Source organism: Neopelma chrysocephalum, unplaced genomic scaffold (genome assembly GCF_003984885.1).
Source record: "Neopelma chrysocephalum unplaced genomic scaffold, ASM398488v2 Primary Assembly neopelma1_96780, whole genome shotgun sequence".
Lineage (NCBI taxonomy): Eukaryota > Metazoa > Chordata > Aves > Passeriformes > Pipridae > Neopelma > Neopelma chrysocephalum.
In genome coordinates, this window is record NW_020925424.1 from 990501 (window position 1) to 1017837 (window position 27337).

Sequence of the window (27337 nt, forward strand, 5' to 3'; positions counted from 1 at the left end):
AGCGAACTGCTTCTGGCTTTACAGAAGGGGTTTGTTTAGTTCAGTACAGAGGTCGTTGTCAGGGCAGTATGTGTAAACTTAACTTTTGTTGCTGCCTTCACCGTGCAAGCTATGAATGGGAAACCTGCACTCCTGGGATGACCATCTGCTCACCTTTAAGATGGCTCTATTAAATAAAGAAAAGCTGAAAGTGCTTTTGCAATTACAACCGAGAAGTGAAAACAGCAGATAACACGATGTACAGAAATAATCATTGACATTTATCAAACAAGGCTCGGTAAAATAAAGAAGCTCAGAAATTCAAAGATGGGTAGTGTCTCTGAAAAATGTGCCTCTCATAGTTTTATTTGATTACTGAATCAAACTTCAGAGTGTTCTTGAAGATTACATAAACATCCACCCTGGTGAAGCTGGTTTTGTGTGTTCCTGTGCTGTAAGTTATGTCAGGCATTTTTTGTTGTAAATGACTCCGTATAGCATAGCAGAGATTAAGCAGAATGTTACAATATACAACACGCCAGCCATCTTCACCACAAAGCTTGCAAAAACATTTTCTTAAGACACATTTTGAAATGCTGACCTTTGTAGTCATTGCTTTATGGTGACCCTACAGATGTGTTTACAACACCAAAATCTGGTCAGATCTCTCTTGATTTCCTCCTTCCCCCACCAGAATATCTTTTCCATTTTACATGTGAGCTCCATACTCTCCTAGCTGTCTTATTTGAGCGTAAGCTGTGTAAACACAACGGAAGAGATAGTAAGCCCATAAATCACAGGGCTGCTCTCCCTTCACACGAGCTGCTCCTTGTGAGGTAAAGTACTGCTGGGAATGAAGAAGAGTGGGAGAAGCAGGGCCAGTATGAGGCAAAAAAAAAAAGAAACAAAAGGCATCTAGCCAGTACTGTCCAATTTCAGTGCTTTCATAAAAACATTTGGCCCACAGTATGTGGTGCTTACTTACCTGAGGAATTGCATTCAGTGTTAGGGGAGTCACAGTGTTTCTGTGTGCCCAAAATGCCATCAACATTTCTGTTGTTCCTCTTTACCCTAAGAGGTTTTATAAGGAAGAATCCCAGCCTGTGATTGATTTATTTTTCTGAGCCAGGAAGTTATGCATGAGAATTTACTTGTTAATCTCCAATCAAAATGTCACTTAATCTGCCTCATCATTAGTTCACTTACAGTATTTTCCATAGCTATAAATTCAACATTTCTCCACAGACATTATTTTTTTCAGCTACATAAATGCTTTTTAATAGGAACAAATCCTGCAGTTGTGGATTTGTAGCAGGCAGAATGCCCATGGATTTCAGTGAGAACAGAGATTTCAGGCTGGTCCTTTAGGACTAGAGTAATTTCGGACACAGGCTATTTCCCCCCCAGAAATAACTTAAGCACAAGTCAAGAATCACTTGACTCACTCCAACTAGCGTTAGCAGCAGCCTGAGCTGCCGATGCAGATTCAAATTTTTTTCACAGATGGGTTCACTGAAAACACAGTCCCACCTACAGGCTGAAAAGATGAAATGCTTTAATATCATCTGTACTGCAAACACACCCTGCCACTCAGACTTGCAAATTCTTTCCCTGTTTTTCAAGAAATTTATTATCTATTTATTTTAAGGAATCTGTACTCTTCCGGAACATATCTACGGGATTTATAAATGCAACATGATGTATCTTGCGTCTCTTTTTGTGTTTTGTGACCCTACCTTCATATACTTAGGTTATGTAAAAATCAACACTGTTTTCAGGTGAAAATACTGCAGCATGAAAACTCAAGATGAGCCAATCTGATGCTAAAAAACAAATAAATGGAAAGGGGACATATTTACCCATTTTCCTTTTAAGTGACACAAACTTCTGTGGAGATATGTACATAAGAACTACAAAATCACAGAACTACACACAAAACTTGGGCATACGTACATATATAGAGTAATTGCACTTCACTGTTCTTGCTATCTTAACAGCTTCCACTTCACAGCACCAAGTATGGTAAAGACAGGCAGGTGGATGTCATTTTTATTTTACAAATGGGAAAACCAGGAGATGGTAGGATGAAAAAGACTGCCCTCCACTCTTTTCTCTTCCATAAATAATAAAGATTAAAGTTCTTGTCATGAAAGTTTAAGGAGGAATAATACTTCTTGTCTGTTGCCTGCCACCACAGACAACATACAACATGGGCAAAAGACAGCTTTATGCACAGCAAATGTTATTTGCATTAGTCATTTGTGTTTTACAGCACATGCATGGCTCCACTGAAGCCTGTGGAAGAACATCCCGATCATAAGTTGACATCAAAACCTTCAATATTTTATTTCTAAGATTTTATTTTTATTTCTAAGAAGAAAGATGTTCTTGTAATTGTTTTCACTTTAAACAAAGTATCGCCACATTTCCTCTGGTTTTGCAAGTATTTTCAGTCATGAGAGCAATATTGAGAATGCAACTCTTGCATCCTTTTCAACAGTGTAACTTTATAAATAGCCCTTGGCTCATACTGCCTGTCTGCAAAATTTACTTTCCTCTTCTGCCTATACTACATCACAAAATATTCACTTTGTTTAGGCAACCAATTTCTGTAATTTTGGATAATACCTGGGTATAGAACAGACTGTTATGCTAACTAAATTAAATTAGGAGGATAAATCATCTTGGTTTGGATCCAAGTATTGCTGTGATTTTCACTTGTTTTTCATTTCCATGTCTTAGATAGTTCAGCCTTGGATAGTTACTGCAGTGCACGGGACAATGGGCACCTTGTTCCTCACGTACATCTATCTCCATCAAACAACCATATCATAGTTTGAGATAAATAGCAAGTGGTTAAATACAAATGTCTGCTGTGCCTTACCAACATTATGGCATTTCTGTCCAGAGGAACCAAAAGGCTTTGGACAGCAAAGAACATTTCTGCTTAAGTAACTCTGCAGTAGGTACCCACATTGCTTGTAAAAGAAATGTTAGAAATTGGTGTTCCTCAAAAACAGTTGGGAGCAGACATCCCAGATCCACTGACAACCAAGGAACTGGATTGTTGTAATGTTATGTGTAAACTCAAAACAGGAACTATCCCAAAGTGCTACTTTCACATGTACTCCCATATAAATGAAACAGAATTCTCACTATATAAAGAAACCAGACATCTATGCTTTGTCTGGATATTCAGCTCTACCAGCAGTGTCAGTTTACATAGTAATATCATCCCAGGAACTGATTGATCTCTAAGAATATTCTGAGGGGAAACGTGCATTATTTTTTAAGCCAGATCAGTTCTTTGATAAGGTTTGCAGTTGTGTTGGCATGGCAGAGGAAGAGATCTGAAAGGACAGCAGAAAGATGCCAGAGATAAGAGGCAGGAACTCCTTAGAATAGAAATTAGTGCTGAAATCTCTGGTTGTCTTTTCTCTTGCATGTTAGTTGATGATTAAAATATGGGGAATGCATGGAAAAAACATTTTTAATAGTATTGACAGATCTTGTTCCAATTGGCTGATTTAAAAATATTTTAAATATTTAATTCAATAAAAATATGTGCTTCAGGAGTTCTGTCATTTCCAGTTTATTAAAGCACTAATGCAATTAAAAAAGTGAGTGTATGGACTTAGTGGAATACACATTTGTCGTTTGTCATCACATCACTGGAATGGGAACAAATGAGATTACTGAGTGAGAAGGACAAAAGCTCCAGGAACCGATGGGTGGATGGAGGAAGACAAAGCACAGAGCAAAGAGCGGGATGCCAGTAGTCTATCAAGGGTTATACAGCAAAGCAAGTCAAAAGAGGAGATCTTACTCTTAATGAGGAACTGGCCATTTCACACAACAGTTAATGTCATTTAATTAGGCCAAGATGGATAAGGGCTCAGCAAACAAAATGGACAGAGGTTCACAGGTTCTAGTTCCTGATAAAAGGCAGGCACTCAGCAGTGATCACTTCTTCAGGCTGCAAGAAGCAGAGGCAGAGGAAATAGAGGTATCCTCATGCTTTATGCAACTAAAAGGCCTTTTGGAAGTGTGGCTTGTATTTGCACACTGACAACAGAGACCTCTAGGAAGTGATATCTTTATGTGCAGTATATAATGTATTTCTTAAGAGCCTGCTTGTTCTTTCTTTTAGATGTGTATTTTGCTTTTGCTGACAGGGTGTTTTTGTCACATACACACACACAAAAACCTGCTCGATAATATTTAACTCATTCTCCTATATGTGCACTTATAGACTAAGGTCAAAAGAACAGAAACACTGCTTATATTTATTAAAAAAAATAAATCCTAATGTATTTTGCTGCCAAAACATACAGAAAGAGCAAACATACGCAGTTGTGGAAATGTTAGCAGGAATTAGACATCTTTTTGAAGAAGTAAGCAATTTTAAACTTCTTTTTTCCTCTCAGATTTTCCCAACAGTTTTCACATAGGAAAACAAGGACAGAAAATACCAGCTTTTAATTCTTTTTGTTTTCAACACTAATTGTTCCACTGTTCTTCTTTTAATACCAAACAGACCTTTTTAGGCAGATGACTTTGGCCAACTTGTTTCTCTCAAAGGCAATCGGGAGCTGGTGCAATGTAGGGCAGAGCAGAGCAAGACTCCACTATAATTTGTAGCTGAAGTGGGACTGTTGGGTTATTGTGCACAACTGTTCTTGCCAAAATCAATTGTACTGCTGTGAGTAAAAAAAAGAGGCCAAAAAATGGCTTCAGGTCATGCCCATTCTGGCAGTAGCTGATGTAAAAGAAGGGGCTTTGGGAATGGGTCTCCAGCCCCTAGCTGGCTGTCTGGCTGGGTTTTGCTGCCAGACTTTACTGCCCTTCCAGATATGTCAGAACAACTGCACGTGTAATTGCTACTTACCCTCATTCTGTCAGTACGATTTGAGTGTAAAAGGTGTTTCTGCTAAACTAGGTCATTGACAGAACCAGGCTAGGGAGCGGCTCCGCATGAAGAAGTGCCAAGAGCCTGGAGGGGGTGATAACCTTTAGTGCAGAAAACAGCTCCAGGTGAGTTGCAGCAACAAATTTCTTATCCTAAGGCAGCTGCACCCAAGATGGCAGGTGACCTAGATGATAAAATACAAACACACACACATATGTGTGTGTGTATGTGTAGAAATTTTTTTTTTTTTACCATCTTTCCTTCTCTTGTGGTTAACCCTTATTGCCTACATTGAGCGATGCCATTGTTTAAAGGGGTGATTGACCCTATGATATTTGTGAAGGAAAGCTTTATGTACACAGCCTAGCAGCAGAGGCAATGTATGATAAGCAGTGCAGTACTTTTCAGGTATGAGAGAATCACAAGAAGACAAAGCCATAATCATGACAAACTAATGGGGAGACATCAGGGAGACATGAGAGCAGTGAGAAGTGCAGCCAGTTGTGATAATAATCACTTTATGGAGGCAAAAAGGTCTGTATTAATATAGGCTGCATTAATTACTGAACACTTGCATGATTAGATGAAACTGATTAGATTAAACCAGAAGGATATTTCAAGCTGATTCTATCCTATATTTTGTTCTTGTCCAAAAAGTCGCTAGCTGTATGAGGGAGGAAGGAGCACACGTTAAAAATCTGTGACCAACAAACTGGAGAGGTAGTTTGAAGTCAAAGAAGCAATTTGGTAACGTCCAGTGCTTTTCCCTTTAGGAAAGCATACAGAAAAACAGTACAGAATGGAGCTGCTCATCCTAATGAGCCACAAACCGAAGGAGAGTGAGCAATACGCTGCTGTTATATTAACTGAAGTGCTCTGCCTCAGCTCTGAGCAATAGTCTCTCTGCTCTGCAGGAGTACTACATTTTAAGCATTATTGTTTTGAGAGAATCACAGACAAACTGGAGAGTTCAGAAGGGAAGAACCAGCATCTGAAAGCATGTCCCCCTGAGACAGCTTCAAATGTTAAGTTTGCTTAGTACAGAAAAGAGAAGACTGAAAAGACATATTGTTGTCCTTCCATATGGAGCAGATGTTTTAAAGATAGTGATCAGTTGGGTTTTTTTCTGTTCCATGCTATTGCAAAGACATCCCATCCCATTCATCTAGGTAAACTGCAAATAAATAAAACTTTGTATGTCCCCTGGGAATACCTTTTTCCTCTGATCAGCACGTAACAATGGAGTCCCTCAGGAATCCATCTTTCAGCAGCCACTGCTAACTAAGGAGTTTTCTGTCCTTTCTCTCTGTAGTTATAAAACTTTGAAACAATTTACCAGTTTGGTATAATTTTTAGTAACATTCCAAATACTTCCAAGTGAAAAGGACACAAAGGAAAAAGCCTTTATATAACTTGTCACAAGAGCTTTGACAAAATTCACAGTTAAGATGTCCCTCTTTTCATCAGCTTTCATGTGCTTCTTTATTTGAAGCAATGTTACTGGACTGTGTCCATGAAGCATCATTAAAAAGGGATGTTAATGAGAAGATCACCAGAACATCTGAGTCATAGCTGAAAAGAGAAACTGAGAACAGACTTTTCAAATAAAATAAGCTTCACTGGAAAAGTGTGAAATTAGATCGTAATGTCAATGAAAAATATGGTCAAAGGAAACAAAATCCTAGAAAACAACTTCCATGTAGTCTGCCATTTCCCCTCAAAATTATCAGCTGGAGCATTAGCAGAAGAAGCTGTTGCAAGAATTTTTTTGTCCTTTAATATTTGGAGATGATTCCCAGGGCTATGGAGTAATGATGGAGAATGCTTGGAATAAGAAATCAAATCTGGAACACTGAAGGTTATGGACTGTACCAAAGAAATGACTGGGAAATGCATTTCTTGCATCTAATTACACTATGTAAAAAAAAAAAAATCTCCATGTGCCATGTCATGCCATGGCATGGAGGACTCTGCACACAGAGAAGATAAAGGAGCAGTTCAATCTCAGTATTGTGCAAATCACTACTTTTTGTGTAAGAGTATCAGGAAGGTTCTCTAACCAGACTAATTTTATTTTTTTTTGGTGCTAATTAATTTTCAATTTCATAAATTGTGAAATTTAACTTTTAATTGTATTGGTATTATGTAAGTATATCCATTGTCTGCTGTTATAGGCACAAAAAATACTATTCTGAGGAAAAAAATATCAGTGGTATCTATAAGGAAAAAAGGGAATTCCCTTATTACAAAAATATCTGACAAAACCCACACTCTTAGACTTTGAATTCTGAAATACACACTAAAATGAACGATGATACTTCTTTGTTAGGAAAAAGATTAACAAAAAAGTGGTTTGTATTCTGGAAAATTCCATATATGGGCAAAAAAGTTTTATGTAGTACAATAGCTTGGTGATGCTCAGTTGTAGTAAAAGCTAGTTGAAATTTAGTTACGAAATCCAAGGATGTGTCCAAGATCCAGAAGTTTGGCAAAAAAATGTATCAATGTGATTTTTAACATTAGTTTGTTGTAGTAGTTTAAGTTGTGATTAATGACAGTCAAAGACATATGATTTTCATTTTATTTTTTTTTTAGTTTATCACCCCTCCTGCTTAGTATATGAAATCACTAACATTTTACTTCCCTTTTTAAATGACTGGTGCCTCACTGTTTTATCTTAACCAAAGAACAGGAAATGGAAGGCAGGAGCTCTGGATCCACATCTCACAGCCCAGTCACAAGACTGAGAGTGGAGACCAGAGTGGGAGTCACAACTGCAGACAGCACATCTTTTTCTGAGACCAATATCCAAAAAAGGTCTTAAATGAAAAACAAACAATAGTTTCAAGTTTTGAAGTGCAAATCTTTCTGGAAAATTGGAGTAATCTGCTGTAATACTGTGAAGCAGGGGTAGTTTATCCTGAAGGCAAAAGTTTGGAAAAGTGTCTTAACCTTAGATACATTAATAATGTATATAATTAATGTACAGTAATGTATAATTAATAATGGATTAATAATGTGCCCCCTCCATCTGACATGTATGAGCTCTATGAAAAGAACACAGGAAGATCTGAGTTAATTGAATGTATGCACACCTACTACTTTTCATGATGTGAGACAACAAAATATTATTGACTCAGCTATTAAGCATGCTAGAACATTTTAGCCAAGTGTATTAGAGGTAAAATTAACAAGCAGGGAAATGAGACTTGAGTTATAATTGATATGTTTGTTACAAAGAAGCAGAAAGCCAAATCTAATTTTATTGGAGGAAGAAAGGGCGGGGAGAGGAGGGGAAATCACCCAGCATGTCACTTCTTTGAAAGGCCCAAGGATTCCTAGTGTAAGTCTGCTGTTTATCTGATGTGAAGGAGTGAACCCTGGTTTAAAGTTCCACCTAGAATTTTTAACCTCTCATCTCAGCATCTCTAACTATGAGCAATGAAACTGGATGTCTCCTACATTTGACAAAATACAACCTTTATTGTGTTTTACTCAAAAAACCTGCCTGGTAGTGGAGAACAAACTGACCCTGAGTAATTGGAATGCATTATCTGCACTGCTGCAGGCATGAAGGTGGTAAGAGGGGCAAGTGAAGAGGACCTGCACCCCAGGGAACACAGGTGGGATGAAGCTGTCTGTGAAGTGCGCTTCCAGTCTACAAAAGGTCAGCAGGATTTCTGCACTTAGTGAGGGTTTTCTCCCTAGCAAGCATGAGCATGCAGCTCTTTTGGAAAAAGAAAAAAAAAAAAGCCTGATATTTGGCAAACCTTTTGGCAGCATGAAGACTGAGGGACTATATCTAGCAAAGGCTGTACACAAAGCCATCATGGATATGGAAAAATCAAAACTTGTCTCCTTCTTTGAGTGAAATATCAATTATTTTTCTTGTCCTCCTAAAAATATAACTGTTTTCTTTTAATAATGAGGCCCCAAAAGTTGAAAATATATTAATCGTCACAGCTTAGATTCAGTTTCCCTAGCATGTTCCAGTTTGAATCGGGACTTCTGTTGTTTCCACGAGTATTTAAATTTAATGTCAACTTTTGTTATTTAGCTTTACACATTTTTCAGTTTCTGAAGGTACATGTCTAAGATTGCTATACTGGAATTCTAAGAAGTCTAATGCTTTGTTGTGTCAGCCAAGGTGAAATTAATAAAACAGAAAACTGCACGAAGATACTTCAATTCTCACACCTGAGATTGCCATATTTGTATGATTTTGTAATTGGAGCTGATAATCCTTTGCTTGAAGTGGGCTTATGGAAATCCACTTGACCCTGAATTCAAATGGTATATTTTGAACCCTGTATGTAAATGGGCGGTGTTCATACAGTTTGATTTTCAAATTAGATGGGAGTTTGTGAAGTTAGTATATACTCCACAGTCAACAGTAGATAGATTTATATCTGTGATTAAATAGATTTAATGTACACAAATACAAACAAACCTAGACATTTTACAGGAAGTCCAGTGCTGTATCACAAGTTAGATGATTTCCCTAGAGCAGCTGATGCAAATAAGTGGTGTAAACATATTACAGATTGAGAAATATTTTTCTTAAAATATCATCTCTTTCTCCTTCCTCAGTTCCATGTATGCTCATTTACCTTTTGTTTCACACTTTTTTTTGCTGTCTTCTCTTTTCAAAACTTCTGATTAGCTTTTTTAATATGTTTCTTTACTTATATTTTCATTTATTATTTCAAATTTTTATTTGATTTTGATTTCATTTTAATTTTTACTTTTCCTAAATGAAATATAAGACAAATGGCACTGCAATTCCAATCGGAACTTCTGACCACATTTTTCCCAATAAACTTCACATGAAACAGCAACATCTATTCACTCGCTGATAATCATTAAAGCATACTGAAATCAATTTATACTATTAAACTATGGTTGAGTTCAGTCACACATCTTTAAATACGCTGCTTAAGAGTGAAGCCAGTAAAAGAGTCATTTAGTTTTGTACTTTTTGCCATAAATCCTGTCTCCAGAGCCAAGAGCTGTGAGCAGGGTCTCCCTCAGAATTTGTGTCTTATTATTTCACCATGTTTCGCTGCTGCCATCTTCTGGCACAAGGGATAGTTCTCCTACAGTTTCCCAATTGCTTTTGAAATGCTTAACCGTTTTTTCTCTTTAACAGTATCAGCACAGTTTTTTGTTCATTTTGGGCTTAGATAATTTATCTATAAGTTTTGCAATGTCCTTTTAGCCACCTGTAATTCATCCACCCAAAAAAGATTTTAGGAGATATTGCAAACATAAAAATTAGTATTATAGAACAAATATCCTTTGCATTACTAAACATCGTATTGCTACAAGAGATGTTACATACATTATTAAGTGTAGCTGTTTAATAAATGTTTTTGCCAATATTTATGCTGCTCATATTTTACTTTCGGACAACAAATTAATTATTCAGATCTACGCCTGGTTCTGTCTTTAAATTCCTATTTACTACACCTTTCTGTTTTCATATTTAAAATAGAGATAAAAGTACTTGCATTGTTTAAGCTCCTACACTTGTGATCAAATAGCATGGTAATGTTCTCTAACCATCCTTCACCACTACATAATCAGTATTTGAAAGCTAAGCAAAACTTCCAGCACTTAAGTTTGTGGAGCCTGAGGTGCTCTGATGTCCATCTGAGAACATTTTAGCTGACTGAAACACTCTAAGCTCCCAGATCACTTCTGCAGATAAGAGAATGCTGCGATTCCAGGAGGCAGAAGTGGTGTTGGATGCTCTGCAGGTGGCAGAAGTCCAAGCCAAGCCCTGACCTGTGATTTATCCTCTTCAAAGCAAGGATGCTATGCCAGAAATTCTTGAAAACATGAAATCTTGTAATGAACACCTTCCTCAAACTAGGCTACTAAGAAATTCTTGAAAACATGAAATCTTGTAATGAACACCTTCCTCAAACTAGGCTACTAAGTGACTTCACCATTACACGTAATGTTACCAGGCACACCTCAGGCCTTGGGACTGACCACTCTGGGAGTCCATAGCCACCATGAGAATGTGCTGAAAGAAAATAAGCTTCCTAAGTGAAAACATTGTTATTAGAGGGAAAGGAGGGGAAGAAGGTTACAAACTAAATGCCTGAATATCACATCCTTTTCTCAGAAGTGTCCATAACTTCTAAGGCATTGAGCTGAGCCTTCCCTCAGGACAGCTGTGGACACTCCTGCGCTTCAGGTCTGACACAACCACCTCAGAATTATTTCCACTTCTTCTCTGCGCACCCCCCACCCCCCTCCCCCAAAATCAGACATTGTTCAGTCCAATTTTTATTATATTTTAGTCTCTTTTGCAAAGAGTACTTCCGTTCAGTGATCCATCCCTGATGAACTTCTGCCTCAGGGGAATGGTAGCCAGGTATCCCTGAGTGCTGGAGTGAGTTCAGAGAAGGGCAACAGAGCTGGGATGGAGTCTGGAGCACAAGTCCTTTGAGGAGCAGCTGAGGGAGCTGGGGATGTTTAGTCTGAAGAAGGCTCAGGGGTGACCTCTCTCTCTCCAACAAGGAGGTTGTAGCCAGGTGGGGGTCGGTCTCTTCTCCCAGGCAACCAGAGACAGGGCAGTGTTAAGCTGCACCAGGGGAGGTTTAGGTTGGACATTAGGAAGAATTTCTTCACAGAAAGGGTGATTAGACATAGGAATGGACTGCCGTCCCTGGAGTCACCGCCCCTGAGGGTGTTAAAGGAAAGACTGGACGTAGCACTTCGTGCCATGGGTCACTGGTTGGACGCGATGCTCAGAGGACTTGTTCAACCTAATTCACTTTGCGATTCTCCCCGCGGCAGCGTGGGGAGCAGGGGTACGGAGACACGAGCCCCACTCTCCTCCATCACGGGTGCGGGCAGAGCCTCTGTCACCCCGAGCTGCCGGATCCCCTCACGGGCCGCATTCCCCCTCCCACCCCATGCCCAGCGCTGCCGGAGCGGCCGCCCCCGGTTGCATCAGCCGCGGGGCCGAGCGGCGCCTGCGCGCCCGCCCCTTCCCGGGCGGCTCCGCGCGGCCATGGCGGGAGGTGACGGACAGGTGGGACCCGCGTCCCCCTCGGGCTGAGCCGGGGTGGCTCCTCCGGCCCCGCGTCAGGGCTCGGGAGAGGGGCAGCCCTGTCAGGAGGGCGGGTGCTGGCGGCGGAGGGGGCTGGGCGTCTTCCCTGGGGCTTCCGCAGCTCCGGAGGGCGGTGGGATGTGCCCCAGGGAAAAGGAGCTGGGAGCGGGGCTGGGGCTTCCCGGAGCGAGGGCGTTGGGTCGGTTCGCGGGCTGGGGGGCTGAGGGGGGTTAAAGCGGCTCCTGGAGAGTGAGGAAATGGTGCTCGCCCTCCGCAGGTGGGCAGTGGGGAAGAGAGGAAAGCAAACTACGAGAAGAAGAAGATGAAGGACGGGGCCGGCGATGGAGGGCGGTCGGAGGTGAGCTGCCCCGCGGCCGGGGGCTGGGAAATGCCGTGTCCTGGGCGTGCTGGTGGCATTTGCTACAGCTGGTCCTTCTGAAGTGTTCTATCAGGCGATACAGTTACGTCTTTCTCAGATTTTGCCATGAAGTGACGTTGTCGGGTTCTGCACCAAGTTTCATTGGGGTAATGGGAGGGCAGCTCAGATTTGCACAGCTGCGGCTCGGTGATGCTTTCCACCTGTGACCCTGTTTGCAGCGGGAGGCAGGAGGCAGATCTTTGGGATGAGGGAAGTTTGCATAAGGTGCTCTTGTCTTTTCCGTCTTTGTGGTGGGTAAAACACACGTCCTTCTGACTGCACAGAGGGCCAGCTGTGAGCCAGCACCAGTCCTGAGCCAGCTGCAGAGCTGTGCAACCTTGGCTGTGCCCAGGCGGATAGCCCTGACGTCAGTACACGTGTGTAAGCTGGAGTCAGTTCCTGTCTGGCTGGACAGGAACTGGCATTGCCTTAGTTTTTTGACCTAAGAAGAAAAATCTGGTTTTACATTGCTCTTATACAGTCTTTTCAGGTTGATTTTTGCCCTTGCGTAGGTTATTAAACAGGTGTTTAATAAGCTGTGTAGGTGGTTGGTAACGTGGTTTATTAAACAGGTGTACAATGGTATAGTTTTCATCGAACTGAAGCCTTATGACATTATGAATGATGTAACTAATACTACATACCCCAGAATAATGTTGATTATTTATTAGATATAGCATGTATATAGATATCATCACATAGCTGCTTATGAAAAGTATAACCACTGTTTGCATTCTTGACATAATGTGCTATCAGATTAATAATCTATAAACCATTTTCTTTTCTCTTTTTTCTGTGTAGCTGAATCCTTGGCCTGCATTTATCAATGAGCGTTTAGAGATGTACAATAAACTTAAAGCTGAACATGATGCACTTATTGCAGAAAGAGCTGCAAAGGACAGTAAACCCATTAAAGTTACACTACCTGATGGCAAGCAGGTTGATGCTGAATCTTGGAAGACTACTCCTTATCAAATCGCTTGTGGAATTAGGTATGGTTCTGTTCTGTGATACACGCAATCAGGGTCAGACAGTGGCTTTGAGGGGATGGGTAATGTATGATTTCTTAGTCATTTATCTCTTCTCAAAGCACCTTGTGTACAATGAACTGGAGGTAACCGGTTGGGTTTTAGTTTTGGAGTGCAATTTTTTTCTTTTTTATAAAGGTACAGTTTCTAAAATATTCTAAAATTAAATAAGAATAGAATTGGGGTCTTTTTGATACACATTACTTGCGGATTTTCTCCTGCAAGTACTGCTCTTGCATTAAGAACTGATATGCTAGTAAATGATCAGATTGAATGTTAGCACCTGCAAACCAGCTTGCATTGGCTTGAGGAGGACAACTGCTGGGTGATGTTTCAATTGATTTCAGAGAAAGGTAGCACGAGTATCTCTCACTTAATTGTATTTTCACTTGCATGGGAGATACCTATCCAAAAGAGTATTGCACATCTACAGGTTACTCATACTGGCTGTGGGTCATTTTTGAATGATACACAGTGAACACCCTGAGTTAAAATTACAAAAATTGGATGATTCCTTTTTTTTTCTTTCTGCCCCCTCCCCCCCCCAAAAGGTGCTATGACATTGGAATTTATTTACTTTTGTGATTTGGGATCAAGAAAAGGGTATTTTGCCTAGTGGATACAAACTATAAAGTTAGTACATCAAAAATGGTATTGGATAATTTTTAAGAGAGAAGTTCTGTCTTATATTGCAGTAGGATTGGGAAGTCAGGTTAGTACCTTGAGGTGGCTGCCTCTAAGTCAAATATGTTAAAGAATGTATGAATGTTGGGTATATAACACAATTTGCTTTCTGTATCTGAAATATAAGTAAGATTTTTCATGAGTGTTCAAGACTGGCTAAGCTGCTTGTTTATTTGGAATTTATTTATGACATTGTGTCCACTCTGAGCACTCCTGATCTTATTCAACCTGGAGGGAAAATCCGGGGGACTTCTACTTGGTGATTTCAAAATACTGTGTACTTATTATGACTTATAATTGTGCTTTTATATTTATTCTGTAGTCAGGGATTAGCTGACAACACTGTTATTGCTAAAGTGAACAAGGTGGTTTGGGATCTAGACCGTCCTTTGGAGGAGGATTGTACCTTGGAGCTGCTTAAGTTTGAAGATGAAGAGGCTCAAGCAGTGAGTATCTTCTACCAAAACTTGTTTGCCCTTGGATTTACATGAAATTCAGCCTCTGGTAGTTATTTGCATATTTACTGTGTTCAGAAGATGAAAAGGAAGGAACAGGTTTGCAGTGTAGGTACATCTGCATTTCCTAATAGTTCCTTACAGAGTGGTTTCGGTAGTACAGATAATGTACATTCTGCTGTGTATTTGTAGCCGATTCTGCTCACAGTTGCTGTAGATTATGTCAAGTTTATTCTCGTTAAAATTTTACATTTACAACCTTTGTGTTCATATAGTGGAGGTCCTTTGAACTGACCTCTTCAGCACTGCCTTTGAGAACAAAACAGTACAAAAGTACCGTCTGTGTACAATGATAAAGTACTGAGTGGACTCCTCTTTTTCTTTTTACATGCATAAGTAGCTACTTTATTTTGCCTACTCATTCAGATAAATGTGGATATCCAGTAAACTGATAAATACTATCTTTAGAAAAAATGAGTTGGTACAAGAAACTGTCAGTCAAACTCATCACAAGAGTCTTGCATTCAAACTCGGAGTTTTCTTACTGGCTAAGTGAGGGCTCCTGATTTGTCTGTGCTAGTCAAGACAGACTAACTCTTATGGATTTAGTTTTGTCAAAACCTCAGGTGTCCTAGAAGATGGAATGTGCAGGATTTCCCATGCATAAAATCTTTGGACTAGGACAACAGCCTAATGTTGAAAGCACACCTTTTGGTCTTCATGCAGAGTTGATCGATTGAAGTTATTAGGAAAAAAAGGTTTCTGAATTAGTTTCCAGACTTCTTGAAAATAATTGAATAATTTCAACAGTAGTTGGAAATAAGAATTGTTTACTACCACAGTCTAAACCGTTTTGTGGTGGAAATGCTACCTTTTGGAAACATTGGTACTTGGGTTGAGAGTGTTGCTGGGCAGGTCACTTCTATTCTGCTGACTGATGTAGTGTATCCTTAAAAGCAAGAGTTTCAAAAAAGGTTTGAAATAAAACACTTGAAATGCACTAATTCCCTCTTTTTTTTTTACTTCCACTAGGTGTACTGGCACTCAAGTGCTCACATAATGGGTGAAGCAATGGAACGGATCTATGGTGGCTGTTTGTGCTATGGCCCACCAATCGAAAATGGATTTTATTATGACATGTTCCTTGAAGAAGGGTATGTTTTGTATTTTTCTGGGTTTTTTGGAGGTGTGGGATGGCGGTCACAGCAAAATTTCTGTCGTGTACTTGTTCCTGGAACATCGTATCTACTGCTATAGATGACTTTGTCCTTTGTGATGCCTCCCATCCACAGGCTGGTGGATCACAAATTGCAAATGGAAGCAAAAATTATTGTGTGTTTATTTTAGGGGTGTATCAAGTAATGACTTCTCTGCTTTGGAAACATTATGCAAAAAGATAATGAAGGAAAAACAAGCCTTTGAGAGACTAGAAGTTAAGAAGGAAACACTACTTGAAATGTTTAAGGTAGGCTGATTTAGAAGGTTGTTTCTAGCCTCATGCAATTAGTCTTTAAGTGTTTGTAACTTTAGTGTATGTTCTATTAGTGGTAGAGGAAAGTCTATCAAATTAACTTTTTAAGGTTCTTATAAACTCATTTGTGATATCTAACAAAAAAAAATGAGCAAAGATGTAATTCTTAGTTTCTTGAGAATGTAAGAACTATTTCTTCCCCTGGGTGACCTTCAAAAAAATCTGTGAACTTGCATTCTTCATTTATTTCCCAGAGACACAAATTTGCAATGTATTATGTGCAGTTATGTTGTATTATCTTGGCTGTGTGATACTGTAAGTGCATGTGCTGCTGCATTCAGAAAGCTTCATAAAACACTTTAAAATGAAGACTTCTGAGAAAGTCCAAGCAATACTAAAAGTTCATGCTTTCTCTTTAGTACCTAACAGCAAATATTTTTTTTGAATTCCTGAGGTAGACATTACTGAGTTTTCACTGTTGGGACATCAGGAGGATAATAGTGTCATTCAGACCTACCTCTGTAGGTCTACAGTCCAGTATCATGCAGAGAGGGCATGGGGCCAACACTGAAATCAGACCAGGATTCCAGCTGGGCCTTTAAAATTTCTTAAGGACAGAGACTACACAAACTGCTTTCTGGGCAGCTTGCTCTGCTACTGGTCTGTGCTTCTGTCTGTCTCTTTTACAGTCCTCTTTTGATGCAGCACAGCATCAGGTTTGCAAATAATTTAGGCTGCTGGCCAGTTCTCCTGCTTAACAAAGACTTAACAAATATTTGTGCTGCTTTTTTTCTCAGTATAATAAATTCAAGTGTCGCATCCTGAATGAGAAGGTCAATACTCCAACTACTACAGTATACAGGTAATTATGCGTGGATCATAATATTACTGGATTTATGAATCTAGGGTTAAATATACCAAATAAATGCTTTCCTATTCTTAGGTGTGGTCCCTTGATAGATTTGTGCAGAGGGCCTCATGTCAGACATACTGGCAAGATAAAGACCATAAAAATTCATAAGGTAAGTGCTGAAACTTCCTTAGACAAATGTTTTCACTGAAAATGTGTTGCTGTCTTTGGGCTGAGGCAAGAATGTACTGTGAAATGAGTAACCTGGCTAAAAATTCAGTGTTGTAAATTGTGTAAAGGTTGTGTGCTGGAATGATATTCACATGGTATGAAGCCAGCTGTGTGTCCAGGGCTTGCACTTCCAGCACAGATAGGAACGCAAGTTTAGCTCAAGTTTTGACTGAACTGTGTCAGTTAAAGTTTATAGTTTTTGCTCAGCTGATGGTTATAGCTATTTGTGACTAAACAGTTGGAAAAGGATGGCTACAAAGAGAGCAGATAGGCTTTGGAAAAAGACAGGAGAGAGCCTGAAACCATATTTGCTTAGTGTGTTCACCTCTTCTTTCTGGATTTTTCTGATCAGTGCTCTGAATTTACGATTAAAATTCTCTGTACGCCTTAGTTGTTCCACATTAATGGTTTATTAATAATTATATGCCTTTTCATAGCAGGCTGTAGTAGTGGAGGCTCCTCCTTTTCTTCAGTGTTACATTTATTTTTTTGCATGCAGAATTCTTCTACCTATTGGGAAGGCAAGGCTGATATGGAATCCCTCCAGCGGATCTATGGAATTTCATTCCCAGATGCAAAAATGCTGAAGGAATGGGAAAAATTCCAGGAGGAGGCTAAAAGCAGAGATCACAGAAAAATTGGGCGGGTGAGACAGTTTTTCTAAGTAATGTATTTCAAAAACACTGTGTGGATTTAACCCCTTAACTAGAAGCCTCTTGAAGACAGCGTATACTTTGCTGCCACAATCAAGATGTGACACAATTTTATTTTGAGTTGCAAAGTCAGGTACTTTTCTTTCAAGCATCAAAGTCCTAGAAAAAATAACTTTTTGCTCTTTTAAACCCAATGACATCCTTATTCCACAGAGCAATCAGAACAGAACAGAAACACTTCCATCTGCAACACATGAATGCCCCACTCTGTGGGCAGTGCTCGTTCCAACACAGTTTGCTGTGGTCTGTTCACGCAGTTCTTTTCTTCTGTGTGATTTCAGAATCTGTAATACATAACTATGTTTTTTGGTTGGCTGGTTTTTGGGTTCATTTCTCTTTAGTAGATACCCCTATCAGATAACTGATAGTTCTGAACAGCATTATAATGTCTGCTGCTAGTACATCATGAAAAAATACAGAAGAATTTACTGTGCAGACCTCAAGCACGTCCACAGTTTGTCACATTAGCCAGCTGTAGTTCACTGTAGTTCACACAATCATTTCACGTGCACATAATTAGCTGCAGAAGCAGAACTAAACATTTACTTGTCGATGAACAAAGGAAGCTGTGGGGGCGCAGTTGGGAGTTAAGTGTGAAGTTTTGGAGCATCAGTAATGAAACACGAAACTGAACAATCCCCTTCCCCTGTAACTACTGATGGACATAAAAATACTAGTGAAAAGGCATCTGATCTATTGGATATTGTGGGGTTTTTTTCCAGGTTTTTCTTTTTGAAACTGATAGTGATGCCCAGTCAGTAGTAATTAATTTGTGAATGTTAAGTGAAAAAAGTAGGGTGCAAATCCTGAGTTTAACAAGTATTATTTTTCTGCAGGACCAAGAACTGTTTTTCTTCCATGAGCTTAGCCCTGGTAGCTGTTTTTTCTTGCCAAAAGGAGCTTACATTTATAATACATTAATTGAATTCATCCGGGTAAGTGCTGTCTTTTGGAAAACTTCTAGAAAAAATTGCATGATTTTAGAAAAATGTGTAACAGCATGCTACATATAACAGTATTAATAGCCTTTCATTTCAAAATATTTTAATCTCCTAATTCTATAAGGCACTAAAGAAACATGATTTTTTTTAATTGGTCTTGTCACAATCTCTGCAAAATTACATTATATTATAAAAGTACTTTCTATCTGCAGCTAAAGCTGTGATAAAGGTGCTTTATAATATGAATTCGTTGACATCTAATGGTATGGCTAAGCTCACACTACTGCTGTTCCACTGATGCATATTGATTTGTTTTAATAAACTTTCTTAATTTGGCCCTGTAGACCTATTCACTTTGAAAATATATGAGGAAAAAACCCCTGATCTTCCTGTTGTAATATTTGAAGTCTGTGTTTTTACTGTATATTTGGGCTGCAATGTACTATCAAGTGTCATTGAGTAATTAGAGACTGCTGCTTTGCTTGCAGGGAGGAAACTTGTTCTTCTTGCTTACTACAGAGAAATTGTTTGGGGGAAGGGTGGTGCTGGTGGAAGGGAAGTATCCTGGCATGCCCAACTTGAATTTTTCTCTTCCCTTCCTCCTTCCCTAAGTTGTGGAGTTTTGTACGGCAGCATTTTTATATTGTTATGGCTGCGGATTGAAATGTATACTTTTGCTTTCTTTATTAGTTATTTTATAACAAATAAAGTTATAAAATAAACTAAATAAAAGAACTGTAAACAAATAAAATAAATAGTATAAACAATAAAATAAAACAACTGTTGTTTTAGAGTGAGTATCGAAAACGTGGATTCCAGGAGGTTGTCACTCCAAATGTTTTCAACAGCAAACTGTGGATGACTTCAGGGCACTGGCAGCATTACAGTGACAACATGTTTTCCTTTGAAGTGGAGAAGGAAATCTTTGCTCTAAAGCCCATGAACTGCCCAGGACACTGGTAAATACATAGCAAATCCAGTTTAGCAAAGATGATGGGAAAAAAAATAACAATCCCACCCTCCTCCTTTTGCCTGTGTAATTGTAGAGATGGCTGTCTTCAGGTCTTCGTGCTGTCAGGCATGCTGTAATTGTGAGTGTTGTTGCCTACACTCTCTTTTTACTTGAGACACTGAGAAGTGTCATTTTTCCACCATTATAGTGACAGTGGTTTAGACCTGAAGCTTACCTTGATACTACAAAACCTAGATATCCAAAATAGATACTGGGACGTTGTCAATTTTGTGGTAGTTTAGGCACTCAGCTTTTAATGCCCAGTTTTAGGACCTCTCGTATCTTCTCTCTGTGAGGTGGGGGAAGCCTACCAGCTGTAAAAGGAGATGTGCATTTGTTTTCCTGACAAAACTAGATATGACTGATGGTTCTATCCAGATTACACCACTGGCTTAATGGGCATGTGCTTAGTCACTGGTAGCTTCTCACTGCCTGCACTTTGCAGAATTTTGATTCTCAGTGGGCTCCCAGTAACAAACTTTTCCTTCAGCCTCATGTTTGATCATCGCCCAAGATCGTGGCGTGAGCTGCCGTTGCGTTTGGCTGATTTTGGAGTCCTGCACCGCAACGAACTGTCAGGAGCTCTAACAGGGCTCACTCGAGTGCGCCGGTTCCAGCAGGACGATGCTCACATATTCTGTGCTATGGAGCAGGTATGGGCTGCTGTGAAAGGAAATTGGGCATTAAAATCACATTAAATGATTTTTTTCTGTAATTGACACGTTATTTCTCTTGTCATAAAGATCGAAGAGGAGATAAAGAGTTGTCTGCAGTTCTTGCGTACTGTGTATGATGTCTTTGGATTTTCCTTTAAACTGAATCTCTCCACTCGTCCTGAAAAGTACCTGGGAGATATTGAAGTGTGGAATCAGGCTGAAAAGGTAAACAGTAGTTTTATTAACTTGTTTTACAAAAGCAAGGCTGCAGCTGCAAGTTCTGTAAGAACTGCAAAGAGAACCAGTTCTGGCAGGCCCTGTAGTAAGACTTAGATCCATCTCCTGAAAGTGAGGTTGGAAGGGATGGGGTTAGCCCGTGCAGGTGCAGTGCTGGGGAGAAGATGGGGCAGGAATAGACATTTGGTGTACCAGGGTGGATCTCATCTCAAAGTTATCTACAGACTTTGAATCTGGCATAAACAGTTCTTGCATCTTAGCTAATGCTTGTTTGGCCTCTTCCAAAATGATTGCATTAATTTTGTTTGTTTAAATTTGGACTAATTAATTTTTTTTAGTTGGATCTCTTCCAAAACTTCCCATTTTCAGTCAATAAATGAGTTTCAGCAGCAACTGAGAAGTACAGAGAATTTGGTAGGGTCACGTATCTGTAGTAGCAGGCTGACCTGATGCTGTAACATGGAAAGAAACACTGAGTGTGTGTCCTTTTATCTCCAGCAACTCGAAAACAGCCTCAATGCCTTTGGTGAGAAGTGGGAGTTAAACCCTGGTGATGGAGCTTTCTATGGACCTAAGGTTAGTATGTGCTAACCCCTAACTGGTTTCAGCTTTTAATTCTGTTTGGATAAGGCAAAAGGCCTTATCCAGGAATAAAGGATTTTTTTTTTTTGTTACAGTTATCTAATACCATTTTAAGATGCTGTCTGGCTAAAATCTTCTGGTTTTCCAGAAACAGAAACTCTGACATGCTTGAGAGAGGGATAATACTCTGTCATCTTGGTGTTCACATGGTTGTAACATGAGTTCTAACACTCATTTCATTAATTAAACCCAGTTTACATGAATCAACTATTTGTCTGCAGCTTAAACGGATTTGACTGGTTTAGTGGGCAACGTGAACAGAAGGTGGCACTGTAAGATCTGTTTTAGCACAGCAGCTCCTGCATTAGAAATATTCCTTTCAGTGATAAGTGAATCCTAGGTCACAACAAGAACAAAAGTAAACTGCTTTTAAATCTTTCCGTAATACACCTACACTACATTTATGTCTGTGTTCTCATATAGTAAACTTGTTCTGATTACTCTATTTGTATGCTAATGATTCAGTTTCAGTTTATTATGTTGTAGGTGAAATGTGTTATAGCAGCTAGTCATTCATAACATGAAATGCAAACAAAATTTAGTAATTTCCTCATTTGATTGAAAGAAGGCAAATATACAGGAGCCTTTGTTAACATTAATTAACCTTACACTTGCTCCTAATACAGTCTGAATTTGAAATTAAAGTAGGTTGTAAAGAATGAAGCTCTATGATAACTAGCTGAACTACGATAAACTCTGACTTCTTATTGCAAAGTTGAAAGATATTTAGGTCTTGAGTTGTTAAAACACTGATCTGGGTGTGTAATATGTAAATTAAAATAAGGCACACAGGCTCAACATATAGCCATGCTGGTAAAATGATGAGTAAGTGAGCAATGTGATTAATAATAAGGTCAGGACACTATAAATCTACTGTTTTCTATCAGTCTTTTCTGTCTAACTTGTATCATAAATTTATTCAGGATTTAAGTGTCAGATGCAAAAGAAAGAATAGGCTTGACTCATAGGTCAGGACTTAGTAACGTTGATTAATCTGACTCTCTGCTGGTAAGTGGACTGTTTAACAGTAGGATTCTCATCCCATGTTCATGCCCTGAATTTGTAACATAAGCAACAAAGTATTCAAATACCGCATAATATAGAAGTGTAAATTTGCCAGTTTGATGTTGAGGAAATTTTATTTTGTGCAGACACGTTCAGTTCTGCACTTACAGGCTGCTTAATTCACTCAGTGAAAAGGCCCATGAGAGTACCAGATGGAAAGTCACAAAAAGTAATCTGAGATATTTAAGGTAGTTCCCCCCTGAAGTATTGTCTCTCTACTTACTCACTCTGGTTTTACTCTAACATTTTTTGCATCAGAACCTGCAAATCACTTAAATTCTAGCACAGGCTGAAGTAAAACTGTGCTGTCTAAAGCTACATATAGTTCCTCTGCATTGAACAAAACTTTCCGTCTTAAAACAATGAGTTTGCTTTCCGAGGGGAATCCTTGTCTTTTAAGCTGTAGTAAAAGTTTGTGTCTTTGTGTTTTTAAGATTGATATTCAGATTAAAGATGCCATTGGCCGCTACCATCAATGTGCTACAATTCAGCTTGACTTCCAGCTGCCAGTCAGATTTAACCTCACCTTTGTCAGGTAAGCACAGAGGCTGGTGGCTTTAAGTTCTGTATAATCTGACTTCACTGACGCTTACAGACATAAGTTTGCATCAAGTGAAAAACCTTACGAAACCCTTTTGTTTACAGCCATGATGGTAATGACAAAACAAGACCAGTTATCATTCACCGGGCTATCTTGGGATCTGTGGAGAGAATGATTGCCATTCTAACTGAAAACTATGGAGGGAAATGGTAACGTTGAAAAGTTATTATTCCAGTTTGAATAAACACTTTAGGAGAGAAATTAGCCCCAAGCATCCAAGAGTCAAGAGGGTTGGTTGGTTCTTCTTGCTTGCTACAGAGACATGCCATAGGAATACCACAAGGCAATTTCTTCTGAACCACCTGGCTTAGGTATTAAATAATTCAAGATATGGTAGATTCTATGTGATACTGCTCATGCAGTTGCAGCATACAGCTACTCTGCCCAAGGCCTAAGTATCCCAACTGCTTTTGCAGCTGGGCTGCCTTGTAAAGAGTTATTTATGTACATGACCTACTTTACCTTTGTAATATATGTATAATACCCACTGGGAATGACCCCTCTGATTATAACAAGACTGTACGAAAGTAAATGTTTTCCTGTGCTTAGTTAGTAATAAGATCAACAACTCAATTATGATTTGTTGTATATTGTAAAACACAACATGAGTCTTCTGGTCAGCGAGTGCTATTGCCCACACTGAATTCTTTTAGACACTCAGCTCTCTTTAGGAGATAAGTTGTAATGAGTATAGGGCTGTCATCACCCAATCTAACCAGATGGCTTGATGAGTTTCTTGTGTAGATTGTACTTCTGTCTGTGAATAGGATTTCATACTGAAAGCTAAATAAACTTGTTCTGTTTGTTTATTGAAGGCCGCTCTGGCTGTCCCCACAGCAGGTAATGGTGGTACCAGTGGGACCAGCGTGTGATGAGTATGCTCAAAAGGTGATGTACATGGTTTTGTGCTTCATTTTCAGTATATTGCATTTAGCTGAAATACTTGGTTATTCATGATTAGTAGTACTTATCTCAGACAAGTGTTCTAAGTCTTTGCATATTGAGTCATTTTTATATTACAGTGACAATTAGCTTATGAAGTTGTGTAGATCTGTCTTAAAGATAACCTGAGTTAGATTTTAGGTACATAAACAATAAATGTTGAGCTTTGTGAGACTTTTATCTTTGGAAAACTTAGTTTTTCACTCTAGCTCAAAAGATGTCTTACCCCTCAGGTTCAAGTCTCCCAGGGCCATGTGCATCTTACTGCAGAGCAGTAAGAAAGGTGAAAATAAGTCTTTGCGTATTTTGCCTCCAGCAACAATCTCCTATAGTTTTTTCAAGCACACTATATATGAGTAAAATAGTCTGCAAAATAAATTAAAAAAAAAAAGATCTCTTCCAATAAGTAAGCTCCACCGGCCTGCTGCCTTTTACAGTATCAAACTCCAATCACTATTCAGCCCAAACATTAGATGTTCACATCACTGCCTATTTGTTGTGTGTGTATGTAGTTGCATGATAGCTGACTTAATTTTAATTTCTTGAACTGGGATCGTCTCCAGCGCCTGAGCCCATGACAGTGTCTTTGTGTTAGGGGTCAGATAATCTTAACTGGCTTAAGTCTACATATCATAAATAGTTCATGATCATGAAAGGAGTAGTGACAGTTTAAATACTTTTTCTCCCAGGTCCGGCAGGACTTCCATGATGCCGGATTTATGGCAGACGTTGATGTAGATCCTGGGTGCACACTGAACAAGAAGATCAGAAATGCTCAGCTTGCACAGTATAATTTTATTCTAGGTAACGTATTTCTTACCTTATCCTGGCTGACTTTCTTGTTACAGGATTTGATCTTCTGTGAGCAGGGCAGGATTGTAATCAGTGTTTTAGGTCACTTTGTTCCGAAGAGTCTCCATTGCAGAGAGTCTTTCCTGCCTACATGATAGGCATTTCTCACTTTATAGCTGTCACTGAAAGATCACTGTGACCCAAGGCATTACTGTTGCTATAGAAAAAGGTTTTTGCTGTTCTTTCATCAGCCATGTGGAGATACGTGTGAAGTCTCTTGTCCTTTGTCAGTCAGATCCTTCAGTTATTTTTCATTCTCCCAGTAATTTATGCTCTTGTTTCTAATGGAGCAAAACAAATACCATATTTTCACTGCATTCAGCTGGAGTGCACTTCTGAGCTGTGCATGCACAGGGTGAGCCTCTTTTAGAGAGGGTGATGCAGGGACAATTAGAAACTGATCCTGAAGTCTTTGATTTGAAGGAGCACATTAGTCCTGTCATGTAAATTGGGGGTCTGTCATTGATCTTAAAGTTATCTGGGATTCACTAGAGTCGAAGGAGCCTTTGACAGAGAAACTCTGCCCTCAGAGTAACTGACAGAACCATGAAAAAAGTGCTGTTGTTTAAAACTTCAAGCATTTGATACAAATAAGACACAAGCACATTTTGCTTTCAGGACCACAAACAAATAATCAGCCTATTAAGGAAAAAAAAAATCTCACCTTATTTGCGTTCAGAGGTTGTTTCAAAGAGTTTAGATTGGGTACTGGAGAAACACCATCTGCAAGTGTGTTATATAAAATTTATTTTAGTTAGACATGCACATATTATCTTGGTATCTGTAAGATTTTTAGAATTTTTGTTTAGTAAGCTTAAAGTTTCGCAGGGATGGGGGCGGGGGAAGAGCTTGCTGAATTTTAAGTTCATTCCTTTGTGTCTTGGTTTTTTCTAGTTGTTGGTGAAAAGGAGAAGGCGAGTGGAACAGTGAACATCCGCACCAGGGATAACAAGGTGCATGGAGAGAGAACCATTGCAGACACTGTGGAGAGGCTAGTGCAGCTGAAATGCTCTCGTTCCAGACAAGCCGAAGAAGAATTTTAATACCACCTGCTCTACCTGACATAAAAAAAGAAAAAATATTCTAGTTTTCCTAGTTTAGTTAACCACAGAGCTTTTGTTCTGAGCCAGATTTCACATTTGAATCTCATGCTCATTTTAATGGGGATTTTTCTTCAGTCAGAAATGCTTCTTTTTTTAAAAAAATCAATTTTTCACAAACCTTGAAGTAAAATTTCCTGGCCTCTAACCAATGACAGATGAAGCAAGGTGAAATGGCTTTCTGTGACTGCAAGGGAAAATTGCAATGTTAATCAGGGATACCTATAGCGTTCTAACTACCCTGTTAAGAATAAAATCCTTTTTGGTAACAAATGTTTTTCGTGAAAGTTGTAAGAAAAAAACCTCAGGCTTAAGAAACCACCTAGTGAACATGCACAGCAGCAGCTTTTGGAGTGTCTCCATGAACAAGGAAAGTGATGTCTTGACATCCTGTCTCCCTGTCTCACATCAGTTGAATATACTGACTCTCAAGAATTCCCAGTCACATGAAAGGGGAAATGTTCTGCCACAGAGCACCGACCTGCTCACCAAAGCTGCTAACCAAAGCCTACTGTTCCCTTTTCCAAAGGCAGTCTCTGAAATGTGCTGGCTCTGCAGGTCATGTCCTTGGAGCTGAAGAAAGGGGATAACACTGTCTGGAAAAGGCATGGCATAGTAGGGCCAAAGAAGCAGTTAAGAAAACCAGGATTCTTAGAAACAAAAGGTCTTTCTATTCCTGTCTCTGAACTGTCATTACAGTAAGGTTGTGTGTCACGCCAGAAACAAGAAAGTACTGAACAGAAAAGGATAGTGATTATTTGTTTAAGACAAATGCAATTTTCCAATTTAATAGGTACAGTCCCCTTCCATGGAACACTTCCTTCCCAAGCCTCTAGTCCAGGGCACCACATACTTAATTAGGACCCCTTCTATCTTACAGGTGATGAATCTCATCAATTGTATTTGGTTTGAGGCATTTTTGTACATCTGGCTGATGAAAGGCAAATGTCTGTTACTGACAAAAAATAAAATCTTGGTCTGGGGTTTTTTTGCATCTATGTGTTGTTTTTTTTAAATCTTAACTAATCTTAACAGCTTCCCAAGGTGATTGGTAACAGTTCCTTTAAAAAGAAAGCTATTGCTACAGCCCTAGCAAAGATCAGACAAAGCTGAGGACGTGTTTGAACTACCTGATCTTTTCGAAACCTCATGAGTTTTGCCATTTCCATTACTGTCTGGGCAGAAGCATTTCATGCTGCCTTTTCTCACCTGTCTTACTCAGGGGAGATGGTCACATTTTATCAGCACTTGAACCCATAGTGAATTCAGACTCAGATCACAACCCCAGCAACTTTCAGCAAAATCTATTTCCTCCTCCTTTTGTTCATTCAGATTAAAGGTTCCATCTAAGTGCTGTGGGGGGGATAAAAAAAGAGGAAATTGATTTTCCACTGCCTTGCTGGTTTCAAACATTTTTGTGAGAGTTACTAACTTTTCTGTATTTTGCACCTGCTTTACTTTCCTGTGAGGTGACTGTTGCCCATG

At 39.3% G+C, this 27337-nt stretch overlaps 1 protein-coding gene across 1 annotated transcript; it reads left to right on the plus strand.

The window, feature by feature from the left end:
• The first annotated feature begins 11892 nt into the window (after window positions 1–11892).
• Window positions 11893–26846, plus strand: TARS (threonyl-tRNA synthetase). Its single transcript, XM_027709468.1, has 19 exons — window positions 11893–11936; window positions 12232–12312; window positions 13174–13364; window positions 14407–14530; window positions 15572–15693; window positions 15887–16004; window positions 16808–16872; window positions 16954–17032; window positions 17591–17737; window positions 18641–18739; window positions 19538–19704; window positions 20248–20410; window positions 20501–20638; window positions 21149–21226; window positions 22792–22892; window positions 23003–23107; window positions 23774–23846; window positions 24590–24704; window positions 25647–26846. The coding sequence occupies exons 1-19, from the start codon at window positions 11916–11918 to the stop codon at window positions 25793–25795; spliced, it is 2136 nt and encodes a 711-aa protein (XP_027565269.1). The 5' UTR covers window positions 11893–11915; the 3' UTR covers window positions 25796–26846.
• The last annotated feature ends 491 nt before the right edge of the window (window positions 26847–27337 follow it).